This window comes from Mastigoproctus giganteus, chromosome 9, assembly GCF_048544385.1.
Source record: "Mastigoproctus giganteus isolate SK-2022 chromosome 9, ASM4854438v1, whole genome shotgun sequence".
NCBI classification, from domain to species: domain Eukaryota; kingdom Metazoa; phylum Arthropoda; class Arachnida; order Uropygi; family Thelyphonidae; genus Mastigoproctus; species Mastigoproctus giganteus.
Window position 1 is genome coordinate 166201877 of NC_143583.1, and position 23237 is coordinate 166225113.

General features: G+C 38.8%; 1 protein-coding gene across 1 annotated transcript in view; it reads left to right on the forward strand.

Moving 5' to 3' along the window:
* Positions 1-23237, forward strand: part of LOC150080869 (voltage-dependent calcium channel type A subunit alpha-1-like) — a 1489217-nt gene that overhangs the window by 1100773 nt on the left and 365207 nt on the right. The window contains exon 33 of the mRNA XM_090381686.1: positions 18746-18811. Coding sequence (XP_090237812.1) covers positions 18746-18811 — 66 coding nt within the window. The remainder of the gene's footprint in view (positions 1-18745; positions 18812-23237) is intronic.

Below are 23237 nucleotides of genomic sequence, written 5' to 3' on the forward strand. Positions count from 1 at the left end.
ATCCATGTTCTTTCAAAAACTATTGAACAGTGCAAGTCTCTTTTCATCAGAGAATTCGTAGGAATGAAATTTCTTGCTTTTTTTTCACTGCACTTACAATTGCTTCTGTCACCTATTTTTCTTTCATCTTAGGCACACTTTGAGAATATTTTCCTGACTGCAAGCCCTTTTTTTACTCCTAAATAGCTTTCTCCAAACCTGCGGGCTTTCTTTTGTTTACTTCTTTGCCAGGATTCAGGATCTGCAAGACCTTTATGCTTTCTTTCTTTTTTTTTGTCCATTCATTTTGCTAATGTGTTCTTCTTATATCATAGAATAAATAGTACAGTATTCTTAAGGTTCTGATGTAGAAGTACTCAGAAGATCACTTGATACAGATAAAGATCATTGTCGATGTGTGTGTGATGTTGTTTTTTTTTTTTTTTTTTTTTTGTTTCTTCCATTTTGGTTTCCTTCTTCATTCATACTTAAGCAGCTAGAGCCCAAGAAACTAGGGCAGTATTCAGACAAGTCTGAAAATAATGAAAAATCTGAGCCTATTCCATTGCCTTAACAACCAGTTTCAGCTAGTTCTTTATGGCTGACCAAATTTGTTGGATTCATAGTATTTCTTTCCCCGGCAAGCACCATTTCCACCATCATCTTGCACCTGGTAGCCATTTTTTGTGATCTGAAAACATGCACAAAGAAAGAATCAAAATCTCGTATGTTGACGCAAAGTAACAAAGAAAGCAAAGTCAAGAAAGCGAGCTTATGCAGAATCAGCCAAAAAAAACCCCACTTTCATTTCACCCATCTGTTCATTTGAAATACTTGTCCAGCTGAGCCTTAAATTTATTTAGGCTATCAACTTCCACAACAAGGAATGCAAGTCTGTTCCATCAACCAACTACCCGCTCGCTAAAGGAAAATTTCCGCATATCTATCCTGCATCTGTCTTTCCTCAATCTGAATTTATGCCCTCTCAGGTGATTATTCTGAGCAAGAGGAAGAATCCCATCGGCATACGAAAGAAAAAACCCTTCCCTTTATCCCTGATGGTAGTTACCTCTTTGAGTAAATCCCACTTCAGCACACTGTGATCACTGCCACCTAGTAGTTCCTTTATCTGCAGACTCTTAATGCGTGAAGAATCACTACTGATAATCAGATCAAGAGTATTACTCCCTATAGTTGCCTCCCGAACATTCTGATGTAGAAAACAATCATCCAATAAATCCATAAAAGCCTTGCTCGTGTGTGAGTGAACAACCCACAAATTCCCGTCAATATCTGGGAAATTAAAATCCCCATTATAAGACTCTCGGATTTACTGGCCCACTCTATTTCCCTGTACAGTTTCTTATTATACTCATCAGAGTCATTAGGCCTATAGCACACTCCTTCTCTCAATTTTTATCTCCTAATGCTTATGTCACACCAGCCTGACTCGACACTGCACTATCCAGTGATGTCGACTGGCTTCACTTCCTTGGATTTTATATGTTTCTTAACTAATAGCATAACCTCTCCTCCCTTCCTGTCCTGTCTATCCTTTCCGTACACATTGTACTCCCCAAATTCCAGTTCTGCATTCCATATATCTGTGTGACACCACGTCTCTGATATCCCAACAATATCTGCCTTTGATGTTTTGAGCAATACCTCAAATTCATCAAATTTATTTACCAAACTCCTAGCATTGGTGTACATGCAAGTATACCTGCACCTGTTCCTAGCTACCCTAACACAACCTGGCGTCTCCGAAGCCAGGTGGGAAGGAGCAGCAGTGCGTACCACACGCTTCTTGATTAGACCGGGGTTCGAGCCCGTCACCACCAAATATGGAGGATGCGGAAAGGTCAGGGAATGACCACCGCATATTCCGGAGCAATATGGCCTTAGTTGCTAATGCTCCTAAAAACCAAACAACAACAACAACCTAACACAACCCATGTGTTTGCTTGTACTGCAATGACTCCCAGCAGTCACTGAAATACCCTACATCTTGTAGTAGTAGTAGTAGTAGTAGTAGCACTTGATGCAAGAAAGCAAGTGTAGGAGCTTATGCAGCATCAGCCAAAAAAAAAAAAAAAAAAATCACACCATACCCTCCAAATGCCTGTCCAGTTCCTCCTTAAATTTATTTAACCTATCAACTTCCACAACGACAGATGGAAGTTTGTTCCAGCAATTAACCACCCGCTGGCTAAAGGCAAATTTCCGCACATCTATTCTACATCTATCCTTTCTTAATTTGAACTTATGTCCCCGTAGGTTCGTATTCTGAACAAGTGGGAGGATCCCATCAGAATTCAGCGTGCTCAACCCATTCAAGGCCTTATAGACCTCAATCAGATCACCGCGCAGGTGCCTAGTCTCCAGCCACTGCAATTTGCAGAACTTAAGCCTCTCTTGGTAAGAGGATCCCTTCATTCCCCTCACCAATCGTGTTGCTCTTCTCTGTACACGCTCAAGCAAATCTACATCCTTCCTAAAATGAGGCCTCCAGACCTGTACGCAGTACTCAAGGCGTGGCCTGACCATTGCCTTATACAGAGGGACAATCACCTCCTTTTCCCTGCTAGCAAAATTCCTATATATCATTGACAAAACCCCATGACCTGCCCTAGCAGCCTGTCTACATTGCTCAGAAAACTTCATATCTGACTGCACAATTACTCCCAGGTCTTTTTCATTTTCTACCACCTTAAGTGTAGTACCACACAGTTGGTACGTTTCTCTGGGGTTACTTCTACCCATATGCAGTACTTTGCATTTTTCAATGTTAAACTTCAGTTGTCACATCTCAGCTAATCTGCCCAAATTTTCTAGATCCTGTTGCAGTAGCACACTGCCATTACTGTCATTAACAACCCTGCCAACCTTCGTGTCATCTGCAAACTTTGACATTAAGCCTGATATACCTTCATCAATATCATTGATAAATATACAAAACAACAGTGGACCCAACACCGAACCCTGTGGGACTCCACTAATAACATTAGTCCACGAAGAGCAGCACCCATTGATTACCACCCTCTGTCTTCTCCCACTTAACCATCCTTTTATCCATTGTAGCAACTTACCCTTAATACCATTCTGCTCCAATTTGTACAGTAGTCTTCCATGCGCAACAGTGTCAAAAGCTTTCCTGAAATCCAAGTATATGATATCAAAATTATTTTTTGCATCCAGTTCCTTTGTGACCACATCATAATAACCAATCAAATTTGTCAGACAAGACTTTCCCTTAACAAACCCATGCTGTGTCTGAATTATTGCTGCAGTCTTGTCTAGATGATCCTGCAATGCATCTTTAACCAGCCACTCCATTATTTTACCCGGAACAGAAGTTAAACTAACTGGTCTGTAATTACTCGTGTCACCCTTCGAACCTCCTTTGTGAATTGGGGATACATTTGCACACCTCCAGTCCGTGGGAACCTCCCCTGAATCCAAGGATGCTCTCATAATTATGGCTAAGGGTTTGCTTAGTTGCTTTGCCGCCTCCTTTAATATAACTGGATAGATCCCATCCACCCCAGGTGCCTTTCTTATGTTTAACTTCAACAATTTCTCCTCCACTTTGCTCTCAGTTATTACAAAATCATTAAGCACACTGCTACAATTTGATAACCTTCTTCCATTTTCAAACTGTTATAATTCCTCACGTGTGAATGTAGATGCAAAATACTCATTCAGTTTGTTTGCTATCTGAGCAGGATCATCAACAGTCGAACCATCGATGTCAAGTGGACCAATCATATTCATCCCCTTCCTTTTAGAGTTTATATAAGTAAAGAAATCCTTGCTGTTTTTCTTAGCATCTTTTGCCAAAGATTTCTCGTAATCCGCCTTTGCCTGCCGAACCTCCTTTGTGACCTGATTACAGACTAGCTTATATCTGCTACAGGCTTCTGCATCGCCTGATAATTTATATGCATCCCATGCATTTTTCTTCTCTGACACGAGTCTCATTAGTTCATTTGATAACCATTTAGGCCTAAACCTTGAACAATATTTCTTCATCGGTATGAAAAGTCTAGTAGCTTCCACGATTAATTCCTTGAATGCTTCCCACTTAGAATTTACTGTTTGTAACATCGTCAGTTGATCCCACTGTACAGAATTTAAAAACTGTCTGAGACCACTGTACTCCCCTTTACGGAAGCAAAAACCCTTTCCTTTACCCCTGACGGTAGTTACCTCTTTGAGTAAATCCCACTTCAGCACACTGTGATCACTGCCACCTAGTGGAGCCGACCGGGCTAGCCGAGTGGGTAAAGTACCTGCCCGGCAACCCAAAGGTCGCGGGTTCGATTCCCGCCTCGGGCTTGGATCAAAGTACTGCAAAAACCTTGGGAGGTGCAATATGGCCACAGAAGCCGATGCGCCAATAACTACCAAATCAATCAAAAAAATCAAATCAACCACCTAGTGGTTCCTTTATCTGCAAATTCTTAATACACGAATGATCACTGCTGATAACCAGATCAAGAGTATTACTTTCTCTGGTTGCCTCTCGAACATGCTGCTGCAGAAAACAATCATCCAATAAATCCACAAAAGTCTGACTAGTGTGTGAGTGACCAACCCACAAGTTCCAGTCAATATCTGGGAAGTTAAAATCCCCCATTATAAGACATTCTGATTTACTGACTCACTCTATTTCTCTGTACAATTGTTCATTGTACTCATTCGAGTCATTAGGCCTATAACACACTCCTACTCTTATTTTTGCTTTCGCAGTGCTTATGTCACACCAAACTGACTTAACAGTGCACTGTCCATCTATATCAACTGGATGCACTTCTTTTGATTTTATGTTTTTCTTAATTAACAGCATAACACCTCCTCCCTTTCTGTCCTGTCTATCCTTTCTGTACACATTGTTCTCCCCAAATTCCAGTTCTGCATTCCTTATATCTTTGTGACACCACGTCTCTGCTATCCCAACAATATCCGCCTTTGATGTCTTGACCAACACTTCAAATTCATCAAATTTATTTACTATACTTCTAGCATTGGTATACATGCAAGCATACATGCTCCTATGCCTATTCCTTGTTACCCTAACACATCCCATATACCCAACTATTCCAGGATGACTGTCATCCGTCCCTGAAACCCCCAACACCCCTCGCTCCAGGTCGCTTCTTATTCTAATAGAAGTTGTGCAAGAACCACCTTCACCTCTGCCTGCGGTTACTGTTAAACTATTAGTCTTTGTATCCCCCCAAGCTAGCAGTTTTCCGACCCACCTAACACTGCCTCGATAGCATCAGCAAATATTCTTGCACCCTTTCTATTTAAGTGTATCCCATCCCTGTAGAAGCAGTCTCTCCTGTTAACAAGTACAGTCCAGGCTGAAAAAAATTCTACCCCTTGAGCCTTGCACAATCTTTCCAGGGCCGAATTGATTTACAAGGCTCTCATCATATACTCCCTCCTATCGTGTCTGGGCAGAATTGCAGACACTTTCAAATGCAACCCTAATTCTCGGCTTTTTTTTCAACAGTGACCTGTACTTGTTGAGTAATTCTGCCGGTCTCCTACTCTTAATATCATTAGTGCCAACGTGTACAACTATATCACCTTTTGTGCCCTTGAAAGATGATATTCGCTCTACAACGTCATCAACCTTTGCCCCTGGCAGACATACCCTGGTCCTGTTCCACCTATCCTTTTTACATAGCATGTTCCCCGTTTCCCTGACAATAGAGTCACCAACAACTAATAGTTCCTGTGGGACCAGCGCATTCTGCCTTGGGGTTTGCCGCTGTGTTGCGCGATGACCAAGTGCAAGCTCTGGCGTTGATGTGGGCAGCTGAGAGCTTGATGGGCCCCTCAATTTATTTCCTTCGAGGGCATCCACCCTGTCCTTCAAACTCTCATATAGGCCCATAACAACGCTGAGTTGTCGCCTGATTTCCTTACATCGCGCACACACAAAGACATCCCCCATGGCTATATCATGTTCCGTTCCAGAGAGTTCGGCAAACATTTCACAAGTTGCACATTTTTTTAGGCTGTGACGCGTTGGAGAATCGCCCCCCTCAGTTCTCCCCCGAGTCACAACACTCCTGCCACTTTGTGCCCGTTGCTTTGCTGCTCTAGTTGTTTTCCAGGCTGCTGCTCATTCCAGTAGAAGTAGTGCAAGAATCACTTTCACCTCTTTCAGTGGCTACTGTTAATCTATTAGTCCTTTTATCCCCCCATGCTAGCAGTTTTCCGACCCACCTAACACTGCCTCGATATCATCAGCAAATATTCTTGCACCTTTTGTATTTAAGTGTATCCCATCCCTGTAGAAGCAGTCTCTCCTGTTAACAAGTACAGACCAGTCTGAAAAAAATTCTACCCCCTTGAGCCTTGCACAATCTTTCCAGGGCCGAATTGATCAACAAGGCTCTCATCATATACTCCCTCCTATTGTGTCTGGGCAGAATTGCAGACACTTTCAAATTCAACCCTTAAGTTTAATTAAGTAAATAAATAAATTAAGTTTTATATTAGCAGAATAATGTAGATATGAATGCTAAACATTTAACTTTAGTTCTTAAAATTAAATAAGTACACTCTTACAACATTTAACAATATCACTTCGAGAACACCAGTAACCATTTGCAATAATAGAGATTAAAGTTAGGTTATGTACTTTTGTATGTGATTATCTGAAAAAATATGGCTTCCTACCTGTTGTTAATATATACATTTGCTTTTTAAGCACTCAAAGTGAAGTACCGAATTATAATTGCAATCAACACACACACACACTTTAAAATACTCATGGCAACTTAACAACGCCATCCGTAACATACAAGGTTTTGATGGTCACATATTCAGCCAGTGACATGCGAGGTTTCTGCATTGTCTTCAAATTCTTATTTTGATCAGTTGATTACGTCCGAGGTTTTGCAGGGCAATATGGGAACAAAAATGAAAATCATTACGAACAAAATCAATTTTTTTATGAATTGAACATACGTGGTTTTGATTGAACGCCAATGATAAACTGGTTTTATTAACTTATGACATCCATATTTATAGATGAGTGCATCACTAACGGTGGTACACTGAACAACTTGTATGTATGCTATAGCTGTATGCCCAATATAGAGTGTCTCGCTATTAATTGCAAGATTTTTAGTTATGTAGAAAGTGGATTAACAAGTGTACCAGCAGTGGTCAACAACGGCCACAGTCGAAATGTGTAATGTACCCCCAGTGTATCACTTCATCGCCAATGTGTTAAGGGAGGCAGAATATGAGGTCAGTAAAGCTTTAGCCATAATTATGAGAGTATCCTTGGATGCAGGAGAAATTACTGTAGACTAGAGATGTGCAAATATATTTCTAATTTGAAAAGAGGATCAAAGAATGACATGTTAATACAGAACTGTAATCTTGACTTCTACTCCAGGGAAAATAGAGTCGCTAGTGAAAGAAGTAATATGGGACCATCAAATCAAATCAGGAATGCATTTGTCCTGTAGTCAGAGCATGCACTTGTTAAAAGATGGTCTTGTTTAACCAATTTGTTTGACACAGTGGCGAAGGAGCCGGATGCAAAAAAATAATTTTGACATTATATAATTAGTTTAGCAGTGGCATTAGAAGTGGCATATGATGCAAGAAAGCAAGCTTATACAGCATCAGCAAAATAAAAACCTACCCATTTCACCTATCCATTTACTCCAAACATTTGTTCAGACCTTCCTTGAATCTATTTAAGTGATCAGTTGCCACGACAGATGGAAGTTTGTTCCGACAAACAGTCACTCGCTGGCTAAAGGCATATTTCCACACATCAATTTTGCAACTGTCTTTCCTCAATTTGAAATTATGCCCCTCTTGCTCTGAGCAAGAGCAAGAATCCTATTAACATTCAGCTTGTGCACACCATTCAAAGCCTTATATACACCTCAATCAGATCACCTTGCAGGAGCCTAGTCTCCAGATGCTGCAATTTGCAAAACTTAAGTTTCTTGGAAAGAGCACCCCTTTGTTCTCCTCACCAATCTCATTGCCCTTCTCTGTACTCATTCAGCACCTCTACATTTCCTAAAATGAGGCCTCAAACCTGTATGCAGTACTCAATGTATGGCCTCACCACCGCCTCATACAAAGGGATAATTTCCTCTTTATCCCTGCTAGCAAAGTTCCCGTATGTCATTGGCAAGATCCCCATGAGCAGTTTTGGCAGCCTCTCTGCACTGCTCTGAAAACTTCATATCTGACTGCACAATTACCCCCAGATCTTTTTCATTCTCCACTTCCGAGTGTCTTACCTCACAGTTGGTACGTCTCTTGGGGATTACTGCTACCCGTATGTAGTACTTTGCATTTCTCAATGTTAAACTTCAGTTGCCACTTCTCAGGCCATCTGCCAAAATTTTTTTGATCCTGTTGCAGTGTGCAGTAGCACACTGCCATTACTGTCATTAACAACCCTGCAAACCTTTGTATAATATGCAAACTTCGACATTAAGCCTGATATACCTTCATCAATATCATTGATAAATATTGGCTCCTGAGGTGGAAGGTATCTATCCAGTAATATTAAAGGAGGCGACAAAAGAACTGAGCAGACCCTTAGCTGTAATTATGAGAGACTCCTTGGAATCAGGAGAAGTTCCCATGTACTGGAGATGTGCAAATGTATCCTCAATTCACAAAGAGGGATTGAAGGGTGACACGAGTAATTACAGACCAGTCAGTTTAACTTCTGTTCTGGGTAAAATAATGGAGTCACTGATTAAAGATGCATTGCAGGATCATCTAGACAAGACTGCAGCAATAATTCAGACACAGCATGGGTTTGTTAAGGGAAAGTCTTGTCTGACAAATTTGATTGGACGCTATGATGTGGCTGCAGTATTATATAATGACAATTCCCCATGACCTGCTTTGGCAGACAGGCTGCCATTGTCAATGATATACAGGAATTTTGCTAGTAGGGAAAAGGAGGTGATTATCCCTTTGTATAAGGCAATGGTCAGGCCACGCCTTGAGTTCTGCATACAGGTCTGGAGGCTTCATTTTAGAAAGGATGTAGAGTTGCATGAGCATGTGCAGAGAAGAGCAACAAGATTGGTGAAAGGAATGAAGGGGTCCTCTTACCACGAAAATCTTAATGATATACAGGAATTTTGCTAGTAGGGAAAAGGAGGTGATTATCCCTTTGTATAAGGCAATGGTCAGGCCATGCCTTGAGTTCTGCATACAGGTCTGGAGGCTTCATTTTAGAAAGGATGTAGAGTTGCATGAGCATGTGCAGAGAAGAGCAACAAGATTGGTGAGAGGAATGAAGGGGTCCTCTTACCACGAAAATCTTAAGTTCTGCAAATTGCAGTGTCTGGAGACTTGGCACCTATGAGGTGATGCGATTGAGGTGTATAAGGCCTTGAATGGGTTTAGCACGCTAAATTCTTGTGGGATTCTTCTGCTTGCTTAGATTACAAACCTGAGGGGGCATAAATTTAAATTGAAGAAAGACAGTTCTAGAATAGATGTGCAGAAGTTTGCTTTTAGCCACAGGCTGATTAATTGCTGGAACAAACTTCCATCTGTCATTGTGGAAGTTGATAGCTTAAATAAATTCAAGAAGGAACTGGATCAATTTTTAGAGGGAATAGATATGTGAAATTGTTTTTCTTTTTTTTTTTTTTTTTTTTGGTTGGTGCTACATAAGCTCATACGCTTGCTTTCTTCATGTCATGCCTCCATTACTGCTACTACACCTGATGGTAGTTATATCATTAAGTAAATACCACATCTGAACACTGTAATCACTGCCACCTAGTGGTTCCTTTATCTGCAGATTCTTATTGCATGAATAATCACTGCTGATAATCAGATCAAGAGTATTAATTCCTCTGGTTTCCTCCCTAACGTGCTGCTGTGGTAAAACATCTTACTAGTGTGCAAATGACCAACCCACAATTTCCAGTCAATATCTGGAAAGTTGAAAATCTCCTTTTAAAAACATTCTGATTTACTAGTCCCCTCTGTTTCTGGCACTCGTATTCGCATTTTTGCTTTCCCAGTGCTTATGTCACACCAAACTGACTCAACATTGCACTGGGCGATTTTCCTTCCTGCTGTAAAGGAAGGTAAATCGTTTTGCAATTTTTTCAGTAAATTTCTTTTAATTAATTTATTTAATTTTAAATTGTGTTCAATTGATTTTTTAATTATTTTTTACTATAATATAAGATTTTTGATTTTTTGTTTTAATTGCCTGGAGAATATCATACAGATGTGTTCTACATATTATATTGAAGGTAAACTTCTCTTACTATTTAAAAATATTGATAGCAATAGAACGTATTGAGCATTACAGCTCTGGTTCATACTATCAAACACCTGGTGTATATGTACACCTGTATATATAAGTGTATATACATTTTTAACTAGATTACATATGAAAGTATAAAGATTTTAATTCAGTTTTAATTAAATCTGGAATGGCTTGTTAAACCTTTCTAAAAACTAAATATAAAACTTCAAAAATCTATTCCTTTGGAGGTAAGTTTTTACATGTTGAATGATCGTTGGATGGATATGCTAAAGCTAACAATGTACATCTTTGAAAATGCATAAATTGTCTATTGTATTGTGCTGTCATTGTGTTTGATGTCATTGAAAAGATAAAACATAGGTTTGTTCAATATTTTCCATTAATTGCATTTCCTGTGTATCCATGACCTTTTTCTTATGTCGATTAATTTTACAGTTACTACAGCCAATGTTATTTCATAGATACCCTCCAGCACCTTTGATTTACCTTTCAGTTTTTCGGGAATATATGAATTATTCCTGATCACTTTAGCAATCGCTCCACCCCAGGAAATAATCACAGTGATTCAGATCCAGTGAGTACAGTGATCAAGAGCATTCAGTCCCATATCATTCAAGATATTAATTAGAGATACACCTGTCATTAAAATTTTCCTTCCAAGTATGAAGAGCTGCATTCACCATATGTGATGTTGTCCCATTTGTTGGAAAAATTCCATAACTTAAAAAGTTCAAATAATGTGATATCTTGAAGTAGTTTCAGATAGCAATTTACATAACTGTCATCCAAGAATGCTGGTAACCAACAATTCTACCTGACGAAAGCATGTACCACACCATACATTTTCCAGGATGCGGAGAGATCATCTTAATCACTTTAGGGTCCTCACTGCCCCATACATACATATTCTGTTTATTGGAGTAGCCGCTAAAGTGGAAATGTGCTTCACTGGGAAACTATATAACTGTTGTGTTGCTTTTCAAATATTGATAAAATGAATCGCCTCTCACTGTCAACGTTACGCGGGCATTGCATCTGCATTTTGTAAGGAAACAGTTTCAAGTCTTGTCAAACAGTACATATAGTGAATGTTTGTCCTAAACTAATCTGTTGTGACAATCATTTCAGATATTTCCTAAGACTATAAATAATTTGTTCCTGTACTCAAAGAATAGGGAATAACTAAGTTAGGGTAACTAAGAGTAAGAACAATAATAATTTTGATATCAAATACTTGGATTTCAGGAAAGCTTTTGATACTGTTTTCCTGATAGACTGTGGTACTAATTGGAACAGTGTGGCATTACGTGCAAGTTACTGCTATGTATATAGGGGTGGTTGAGTGGGAGAAGACAGAGACTTGTTATCAGTGGACACTGTTATTTGTGCACTAATGTATTTAGTTGAGTCCACTGGGGTTTGGTGCTGGGCCTATAGTGGTTTTCTGTATTAATTAATGATATTGAGGAATGTATATTAGTATTATTGATATTTCAGTTTGCAGATAATATAATGGTTGTCAGAATAGTTAATTAAAATAACGAGTATGCTGCTGCAACAAAATCTAAAAAAAATATTTCTCTTCCCAACTTGGCAGTTGTGCTGAAAATTGGCAGTTGAGGTTTAATGTTGACAAATGCAAAGCACTGCATGTGATTAGCAGTAATCCCAGATTAATATACCGACTGTGTGGTACCACACCCAGGGTAGTGGAAAATGGGCCGACCAGGCTAGCCAGGTGGGTAAAGTGCCTGCCTGGCAACCCAAAGGTCACGGGTTTGATTCCCGCCTCGGGCTTGGATCAAAGTACTGCAAAAACCTTGGGAGGTGCATTATGGCCACAGAAGACTATGCGCCAACAACTACAAAAAAAAAAAAAAAAAAAAAGTAGAAAATGAAGATTTGTAGATAATTGTGCAGTCAGATATGAAGTTCTCTGAGTAGTGCAGACAGGCTGCCAGTATAGCAAATGGGGTTTTCTCAATGATATACAGGAATTTTGCTAGTAGGGATAGGGAATTGCTTATTCCATTGTATAAGGAATGGTCAGGAGGCCAACCTTGATTACTGCACATACAGTCTAGAGGCCCCATTTGTGTGAGGATGTGGAGCTGGTACAGAGAAGGGCAACAAAATTGGTGGGGGGGGGAACAGTGGGAGGCTCTTACCAAGAAAGGCTAATCTGCATTTTGCACCATCTGGAGACTGGCACCTGCAAGGGAATCTGATTTGAGGTGTTTAAGGATTTGAATGGATGGGATTCTTCCTTTTGCTCAGACTATGCATACAAGGAGGCATAAATTCAAATTGAAAAATAGTTGCAGAATAGATGAGTGGAAGTAGTAGTAGTGGTAAATGAGTAGTAGTAGTAGTAGTGGCATGTGATGCAAGAAAGCAATGTATGAGCTTATGCAGCATCAGCCAAAAAAAAAAAAAAAAAATTTACAAAACAAATCCCTCTAAATGTTTATCCAGTTCCTCCTTAAATTTATTTAACCTATCAACTTCCACAATGACAGATGGAAGTTTGTTCAGCAATTAACCACCCGCTGGGTAAAGGCAAATTTCCACCCATCTATTCTAAATCTGTCTTTCCTCAATTTGAATTTATGCTCCTTTAGGTTCGTAATCTGAACAAGTGGAAGAATCCCATCAGAATTCAGCATGCTCAACTCATACACCCCACAAACCTTCTTCACCTCAATCAGATCACCTAGCAGTAGCCTACTCTCCAGGCACTGCAATTTGCAGAACAAAAGCATTTATTGGTAAGAGCACCCCTTTGTTCCCCTCACCAATCTTGTTGCCCTTCTTTGGATTCATTCTAGCAACTCTACATCCTTCCTAAAATGGAAGACCTGTACACAGCATTCTAGGTGTGGCCTGACCACTGCCTTGTATAATGCAATAATCACTCCCTGTCCCTGCTAGCAAAATTCCTATATATCATTGACAAAACCCAATGACATGCCCTGGCAGCCTGTCTGCATGCTCAGAAAACTTCATATCTGACTGCACATTTACTCCCAGGTCCATTTCGTTCTCTACCACTGTCAGTGTAGTACCACAGAGTTGATACATTACTCTGGGGTTGGCGCCTTCGTAGCCAGGTGTGAAGGAGCAGCAGTGCGTAGCACATGCTTCTTGATTAGACCGGGGTTCGAGCCCGTCACCACCAAATACGGAAGATGCGGAAAGGTCAGGAAATGACCACTGCATATCCCGGAGCAATATGGCCTTAGTTGCTAATGCTCCTAAATAACAAACAAACAAACAAACTCTGGGGTTACTGCTTCCCATATGTAGTACTTTACATTTGTCAATGTTAAACTTCATTTGCCACCTCTCAGCCCACCTGCTCAACTTTTTTAGATCCTGTTGCAGCAGCATACTGTCATTACTGTCCTTAACAACTCTGCCAACCTTCATATCATCCGCAAACTTGGACATTAAGCTTGATATACCATCATCAATATCATTTATAAATACAGAAAACAAGCAATGAACCTTGAGGTACTCCACTAATAACATTAGTCCACAATGAGCAGTGACCATTGATTACCACTCTCTGTCTTCTTCTTCCACTCAACTATCCCTTTATCCATAGCAACGATTTGCCTCTAGTGCCACACTGCTCCAATTTATTCAGCAGTCTTCCATGTGCAACAGTATCAAAAACCTTTCTAAGATCCAAATATATGATATCAAAGTTTCCTGCAGCCAGTTCCTTTGTGACCACATCATAGTATCCAATCAAATTTGTCAGGCAAGACTTTCCCTGAACAAACCCATGCTGTGTCCGAGCTATAACTGAAGTCTTGTCTAGATGATCCTGCAGTGCTTCTTTAACCAGTGCCTCCAGTAATTTCCCTGGAACAGAAGTTAAACTAACAGGTCTATAATTACTTGTGTCGCCAGTGCCACCGTAGCCAGGTGGACAGGAGCAGTAGTGCATAGCAGACACTTCTTGATTAGACCGGGATTCGAGCCTGTGACTACCAAATACAGAGGATGCGGAAAGGTCAGGGAATGACCACCACATATCCCCAGAGCAATATGGCCTTAGTTGCTAATGCTCCTAAAAACCAAATAAAAACATGAACAACAACTTGTGTCGCCCTTTGATCCTCCTTTGTGAATTGGGGTCACATTTGCACATCTCCAGTCCATAGGTACCTCCCGTGAGTCCAAAGAAGCTCTCATAATTATGGCTAAGGGTTTGCTTACTTCCTTTGCTGCCTCCTTTAATATAACTGGATAGATCCCATCCACCCCAGGTGCCTTTTTTATGTTTACCTTCAATAATTTCTCCTCCACCTTCCTCTCAGTTATTAAAAAATCATCTAGCTCACTGCCAGAGTTGTCAGTGAGCATTTGTGAACTGTGTGGATTGCCAAGGGATGGCAAATAGATCTGAATTATGGAATATGTTTAAAGCAAAAGTCACACAAGCCACGAATGCATGTATACCTTAACAAAAATGTTGCAGGAGGTGGATGCCAGAACGGTTACTGCAGAGCTGGTTGGTCAAATAGAACAGAAAAAGATAGCATGTGACATTTACAGAGTTATGAAAATTACTGAAGCCCACAACAGGTACAAGCTGATATGTAATAGTACCTCAAATAAAGTCAAGGAGAACAAGGCTGCATATGAGAAAACATTGGCTAAGGGAGCAAAAATTGGGACAAAGAATTTTTCGTGTACGTGAATACAAGGAAGAAAAAAGTGAATCAAATTGGACCTTTACACTGGGTGTGGGAAAGTCTTAGACAAACCAGCTGATTTTGCAGATGAATTGAACAGGTACCTTGCATCTGTCTTTACTGATGAATGCCCTCCATGCTGAGAAGAGGCTATGTGAGTGAGGCTGAGCCATATGAAATTAATGACATATTTCTAATTACAAATGAATGTTTATTAGAAAAACTTTTAAGCCTATAGGCATGAAAGGCTCCTGGAAATGATGGCACTGTAGTTTTGAGAGCGAGAGAGAGTATGAGGGCATGTATTGAATCATTGAGGTTAATTATGAAAACATCTTTGGGCTGAGGGGTGATTCCTTTGGATCGGAGAAGTGCCAATTTATTGCCAATACATAAAGCAGGTCTAAGAGTGAAGTTGGAAACTATACCGGTTAGTCTGACTTCAGCAAAAAATCTTATAGGCAATGGTTTAGAGTTCAATCCAGGGACATTTAGAGAGATATGGCATTCTGAAGGACACATAACATGGTTTTGTTAAGAGTAAACCATGCTTAACTACATAGTAGCCTATTTTGACACAGTTTACTCATGAGCTGGATTTAAGGAATAATTTCAACATAGTTTTTTTTGGATTTTAGCAAAGCATTTGACTCAGTCCCTCAAGAGAGGTCACTGTATAGACTTGAACGGGTTGGGATTACTTGTAAGATTCTAAGATGGATTGCTGCTTGGCTGCATGGCCAAAGAGGGTTGTGATTAATTGATATTTTTCAGATTGGTGTAATGTCAAGAGTGGGATTCCTCAAGGATCAGTCCTTGGACCACAGTTGTTTCTCATTTTCATAAATGACATTGACGAAGGGATAGAATGCGTGATGTCAAAATTCGTAGATGATGTAAAGATTGGCAGAGTCATTAGGCACCTCCTTAGCCAGGTGGGCAGGAGCAGCAGTGCGTAGCACACACTTCTTGATTAGACTGGGGTTTGAGCCCATGACCATCAAATACGGAGGATGCAGAAAGGTCAGGGAATGACCACCGCATATCCCTGGAGCAATATGGCCTTAGTTGCTAATGCTCTAAAAACCAAATAACAACAATAACAACAGCAGCAGAGTCATTAATGATCAGTGCAAGCAGTGCTCCTTCAGGATGACTTGAATAGACTTCAAAGATGGTCAGAGAAGTGGCAGGTATGTTTTAATGCTAAAAATGCAAGGTCTTACACTTGGTGAATAGCAATCCACAAATAAACTATACACTTAGTGGGGGTTGAATTAAAAACAGGGGAGGAGGATAGGGATCTGGGAGTTACAACACAAGCAGATATGAAGTTTTCTGAATAGTGTAAAGAGGCAGCCAGGAAAGCCTATCGATGATTTATCAAATGCTATCCTGTAGAGATAGGAAAGTCATAATCCCACTGTATAAGGAAATTGTAAGACCGCATTTAGAATACTGTGTTCAAGTATGGAGACCTCATCTGAAAAAAGTCATTGAGCTTCTTGAAAGGGCTCAAAGACATGCATCTCGAATGATGAGACCAGCAGAAGGATGACCATATGAGGAAAGACTCTGTATATGTGGGCTACAGAGCTTGGCAACCAGGCACCTTAAAGGTGCCTGGTTGATTGAGGTTGATTGAACTGATTGAGGTTTATAAGGCTCTGAGAGGGATTAGCAAAATGAATGAAGGTGGAATTCTCACTCTTCTAAGGAACTATTGGAGTTGGGGGGAACCCCTAGAGTTGCATTCCAGTTAACACTATGTTCTAAGCAATTCCAGAACTAGCGGTCATAAAATCAAATTACATGGCTTGAGGATGCAATTTATATTAGATTGCAGGAAGTTTTCTTATAGCCAGTGAGTTGCTGATAGCTGGAACAAGTTGCCCTTGCAAGTAGTTGAGGCTGACAGTTAGAATAAATTCAAAGGTCAACTGGATACTTACCTGTGTGAGGAGGAAAGCATATACAGTGGACCCCCGCTTTACAATATTAATCCATTCCAGTGACACCATTGTACGGTGGAAATATCATAATGTGAACCCAGTACACGTTTTTTTGGTAATTCATTCCAAGACCTTGAAACTTGAAATTTTCTCTTACTGCACTCTTTAGTGGCCATATTATCAGTTTACACAATGTAGTACATTCACAAATTCAATACAGTAAATTTATGTCAAATAAGCACAACACAGAAAATGACCTCAACTAAAGGATGCAAAAACAAAACATGCAGCCAACACATTTACAAACTCTGCTATTGGCTGAGAGGAAGGACCATGTAGTCTGGTTGGAGACAATTGTAAGCTCATCATAAGGTTAAATAATTGGCACCAGTTAACATGATCACTAGTTAGTGGAATCTGCTGCTTTATAGAATCAAATTTCAAAAAACCAATTCAAATCATTAAAATGCATTACACTTTCATCATTATTGTATGTTTGGTTATAAGAATAAATCTTGAACATCTTTGTGATATTTTTCTTAAGCATATTTCTAGAGTCACTACCATAAAACAATAGAAACAATTTGCAGTTTCCGGTTAATTGGACTTTTCTCTTAGTATAGTCTATTATAAATAGGTAGTAATAATAATTTGTGATAATACCGATAGCTGGAGTTTTGTGGGTTTTTACATTATTATGGCAAAATGTGCTTCCCTTTCCATGAAATCTTCAATCATATAAAAAAACAAATAAATTTTCAGAATCTCTCTTCATTCCTATTTTTTAAACTATGTAAAATTGTTACTCCATATCTAACTTGCACGTATTGTGTTAGTTGCAATTTATGCATGGCATGTTCTTTGTTATTGATTGCTTATCTTTTTTACTGTTTTATATTTTACAATCCAAAAAAAAAGAGTCAGTGGACAGAAATATCAATTAGCTAGTATGTACATTACAGTATTAATTAAGCTAAGCGTAAATTTATTTTTATTTTGCTAACCTGTGGTAAATATTCTTCTGATTTTCACATATAATTTTGTTAATTTGTAAGGTAATAAAGTGTAAATTTGTGCTTTCTATCTTTACTTTTATAGCCTGTGTATAATATTTCTCCTATTTTCATTTGTTAGAATTGCCGTTTAATAGAATTAAAGTTTAATTCGCAAACGTGATCACAATGACCGGTGCTTGCTACATATTGTATAATGAATGGTATTTTATTATGGCAAGTCCATTGTAAAGTGATTTGATCATACAGTGAACCAATCATAAAGCAGGGGTCCACTGTAATTTGTGTTTTCTTATCTACTTGGTTGGTGTTTTTTTTTTAGCAAAAAACCTGTGGCTTCCTCGCACTATATGACAGATAAAAAAAAAAAAAAAGGTGAACTGCAAGCCATTATCAATCCACTGCAGAATGGAAATCCTCAACAATTTATGTTGAGGAAAATGGACCATAATCTGCCATGCTAGTCCAGTGCAGATTGACAGATCGACCGTATTTAGCAGTCATGGGCTACTCAAAGAGTGTGTGCTGTCGCATTCCCACTCCTGACCACTCAGCTACAGAGGCCATATGTGACAGATACTATTACTAATACTACCACTCCAATATATCAAAAAATACAGGTATTAAAATCTGTTATATCTTTTCTTGATAATCCTATATTTGGCTCTCCTGAAAAATATGGAAAAAATGATTGTATTTAATTATTTTCCCGTAATTTTTTGCAAATAAATCTCTATATGCACATTTTTGATTATTAAAAAAAAAACTTATTTTATTTTTATTTTTTAGGCTTTACCTTATGTATGTCTTCTTATAGCTATGCTGTTTTTTATCTATGCCATTATTGGTATGCAGGTAAGCAAATGTTAGTTTCACATAAAAAAAATTAATTAGATTAATTTCACATTTTGAATGCTTGCTTTTATTTTCAGTGCTATTATTATACTTTCATTTCAAATATAGCTGGTCCTTTATGTCTAACATAATAAAAATATAATAATAATCCTAGCATTTAAAAGTTCTTCCAACATTTTAACTGCTATCCCTTCCCATATAGACATGGGGTTATTTTTGGGAATGTTTTAAATAATTTGATCATACTTATCATAAATAAATTATCATTATTCTTCCAGATTAAATATTTTTTAACCAGAATTTGGTTATAAGGGTAGTCATTCTTAACAGTCATCTACAAAAAATGGATGTACCCTAACAAGCCACAGACTGTATCTTGATAAGTTGGTAACTGTACAGGTGGCTATGACATTACTTATCTATTAATTGATGGATGCTCAACAATGATTTATCTCAACATTATTTCTCTTTTTCTGTATTGACAATGATTTTTCTCAGATTTACACAATAATTCAAATATTTGCAGAGAAATTCTACTAGTAATATAAATGTCAATTAAATCATCTCAATTATTGTAAATAAAAAATAAATAAATATATCAGTTTTTTTGGTTTTGGATATATGCAACAAGTATGATGTGGTCATCTGATTGGATGACATGTGCTGAAGCCTACATAAGATTCTGTGTAGGAAAAATACAAATTACATAAAAAAAATATAAATAAATAAAAATACTAAAAATATATATAAATAAAATAAAAGATGCAAAACATAAAAAAAGAATCTATGTTGCTGTAGTGGAAGTAGTGTCACACACTACCTACATTGTTATACATGGCTATAACAATGAGGAATGAATGATTAATGAAATGAACACATGAAGATCAAGTGTAACAGATTAAATAAAAAAATTAATGTAATGGGCTGGTTATGGTTCAACATGCTTCAATAACATCCCCAGGGGCTTACATCTGGTGAGTATGGGCTTGGCACACCCAAGGTCCGGAGCTGGATATCATCATTCTTCTCTTTCTTGGTGATTCCTTTCTGGTTCTCTCTCTCTCTCTCTCTCTCAGAGTAACTCGTGGAATTTTTTATTTTTTATTTTTTTTGGCTTGTGCAGCATAAGCCTCAGGCTTCCTTGCACCATATGGCTAATAATAATAATAATAATTATTATAAATGATGCATCAGAGAAGTGTTTAGTAAGAAAATACAGATCTAAAACTTGTTGTTGTTATTTGGTTTTTAGGAGCATTAGCAATTAAGGCCATATTGCTCTGGGGATATGCGGTGGTCATTCCCTGACCTTTCTGCATCCTCCGTATTTGGTGGTCACGGGCTCGAACTCTGGTCTAATCAAGAAGCGTGTGCTACGCACTGCTGCTCCTGGCTACGGAGGTGCCATCTAAAACTTTTATATAGTAATGTTAGGAATGTTGTCAATACATTAGCTCAATTTGAGCTACTGGCTAGGTCTGCAAATGTTGATATAATAGGGTTATCTAAGACTTGGTGTCATTTTGATATACAGGCACCTCCGTAGCCAGGTGGGAAGGAGCAGCAGTGCGTAGCACACGCTTCTTGATTAGACCAGGGTTCGAGCCCATCACCACCAAATACGGAGGATGCGGAAAGATCAGGGAATGACCACCGCATATCCCGGAGCAATATGGCCTTAGTTGCTAATGCTCCAAAAACCAAATAACAACAACAACATTGTGATATACAAATTGCTGAGTTTCATTTTGGAATGAATAATGTGCTTAGGAAGAACAGAGAGAGAGAGAATGGTAGTGGGGTTATTATTCTGTTAGAAAACCACCTAAATGTGACAAGATTATAGTCTGGTATGAGATACCGAGTAGTAAAGGCCCTCGTTCGTAGCTGAGTGGTCGGGAGTGGGAGTGCAGTAGCACACGCTCTTTGAGTAGACTGGGGTTCAAGCCCCTGACTGATAAATACAGTCGATCTGCCAACCCGCACTGGACCAGCAGGGCAGATTATGGTCCATTTCCCTCTGTTGAGGAGGCTTCCATTCTGCAGTGGGTTTGATAATGGCTGCAGTGTGTTTTTAAAGGAAAGCCGAGTTAGAGTTTATATGATTTATATGATAATGATGAGTATGATAAGTCTCTGTATGCAAACTGAATGTGCAAATAAGTCTGAGTGCCTTCACCGCTCATTGATTAAAAATTATTAACTGGAAACTTGACCTATGGAATAAATTTTCTGAATCAACTTGATGACTGTTATTTTATAATTCTGGAGATGCCAGAAGTTTATTAAACTCTTACAGTGAGCTGAATGATTTTGTGATAACTTAGAGGAAGGTGGAAGAGAAATTGTTGAAATTAAACATAAGAAAGGCACCTGGGGTGGATGGTGTCTATTTCAATCAATTAAGGGAGGCAGCAAAGGAAGTAAGCAAACCCTTAGCCATAAAAACATGGAATTTGACAAGTACCCTCCAATTAAGCCTTGACACTCATCATACTCTAAACAAAAATGACCATAGCACATCACAGTGGAAAAGATTGCATTCTGACACAGAGCAGCAGGAGTTCCCATCTTTCTTTATTTTCCACTGCCTTTTAAAAAAATGTGTGAGTACTTTGTCCCAATGCTTCATACAGAAATGTTTAGAAAACACAGCAGGTTCACCAAAAATGGTTCACCAAAAAAGTCATAAGCAATCTGAGAGTCTGCTGAAATTCTCATCCTTAGGTAGTATACTCCTGCAAATTATCACATGCACACTAAATACCTCCAAAGGGGTAACTGCAGAGTGGAATTTGATGAATGTCACAGAGGATGAACTGGACCAAGAGTTAAAAGATCGAAAAGTCATGCAAGCCAAGAATATTATGATCAGAAAAGATGGTGAGCTTCTTCCCGCATGGAATATCATCCTTATGTTTGGTAAACCAAATTTGCCTTCCGGTGTTAAAGCTGGTTATCTTATTTGCCATATAAGACTGCTAGCACTATCAGATGCTAGAAGTTCTAAATATTTGGTCACTTTCAAACGATTATTATTATTATTATTATCATCAATTTATTTCTCTGTTGAAGACACACCCCTAGGACAGTCATTGGCTAGAAGGGTGAGAGTTACATTCTAAGGTGCGAAGCGGACCCATGAGCAAAAGGTTACAAAATTCATGGGATGTTCACCCTATAAGGTTGAATACAGAATTTTGGAATACATGAGTAATTATGATTTTATAATAGAATATTTACATTTTTGGCATCTTTGAACATCATAGAATATTTAAAATTTTGACATCATCTTAGGTTGGTACCTAGAGTACCGAGAATATATAGTTTTTTGAGCCAAGTGACTGTGCACTAGTTACAGGAGACGATAGGAGTCGGCAAAGACTTGCAATTTGTAGGCTTTTTCGTTATAGAGCTTTTCCGGTTCAATTCTTAGTTGATTGAAGAGTTCTATTGTGTTTGCTGGAAAAAAGCGACTTAGGCTGTCCAGGTTTTTTAAGTTGCTTTGAAGAGGATGTCTTGTTTCAGTAATTCTGGTGGCTTCTCGACAAGAGTGAAACAAGCCGTCAATACTGGGAGCGTCTAATCTTCCTGTTAGCAGTTGGGCTAATGTGAAAATATTTCTTGTGTTGATTGTCTGTTTCCAGGGAGGAATGCTGAGATTGGAAAGTAGGATGGCTCTAGAGATAGTAAATGGGTGGTTCGAGAGCCTGTTCAGCTATCTCAAGAGGCAGTATTCAATACTAAGGAATGCTTTCAGGTTGCTTGGTGGGATAGAGGACCAAATCTGTGACGCATACAGTGGGATGGGAAGTATACATTTCAAGATATACTTTTTAACAAGATCTGGGTTTCTAATGCCAGTTAACTCCTGTTTGGCAGCCCAGAGCGCTGCATATGTTTTAGCTTTGATGTAATCAAAAGTGCTCGGAGAATGTTAGTCCCTCATCCCATTTTAGGCCAAGGTCTACTTGCAATTTAACCTTTGGAACTTCGCATCCGCTTACCAGCATAGAGATATTGTTCCTGCTTTCTTTCTTTGTAATTGTCATCTGGGCGGATTTGCTTGGGTTTAAACATAGTCCAATATAATCGAGATAATGCTCCAGTTCATTTATTGTGTTATTGGCTTGTTGATTTGTTTGCTTAACTTGTTGTAGATCTTTAGATTTGACCAAGAATTTCAGGTCATCAGCATATGTAATAAAGTTGTCTTTATGGGATGCAAAAATGGTTCCAGAGCTGCAGCAATTAACAGTGAGGAGAGAATGCCTCCCTGCGGCACTCCCTGTGAAATGGAGTAATGGGCAATAAAACCATCATTACGGATTATGAGGCATCTTTCTTTCAGAATGCTACATAAAATCTTCAAGAGATTGCCTTGTATTTTGAAGTAGAAAGATAAAATTTGTTCCAGAGCCGTTAT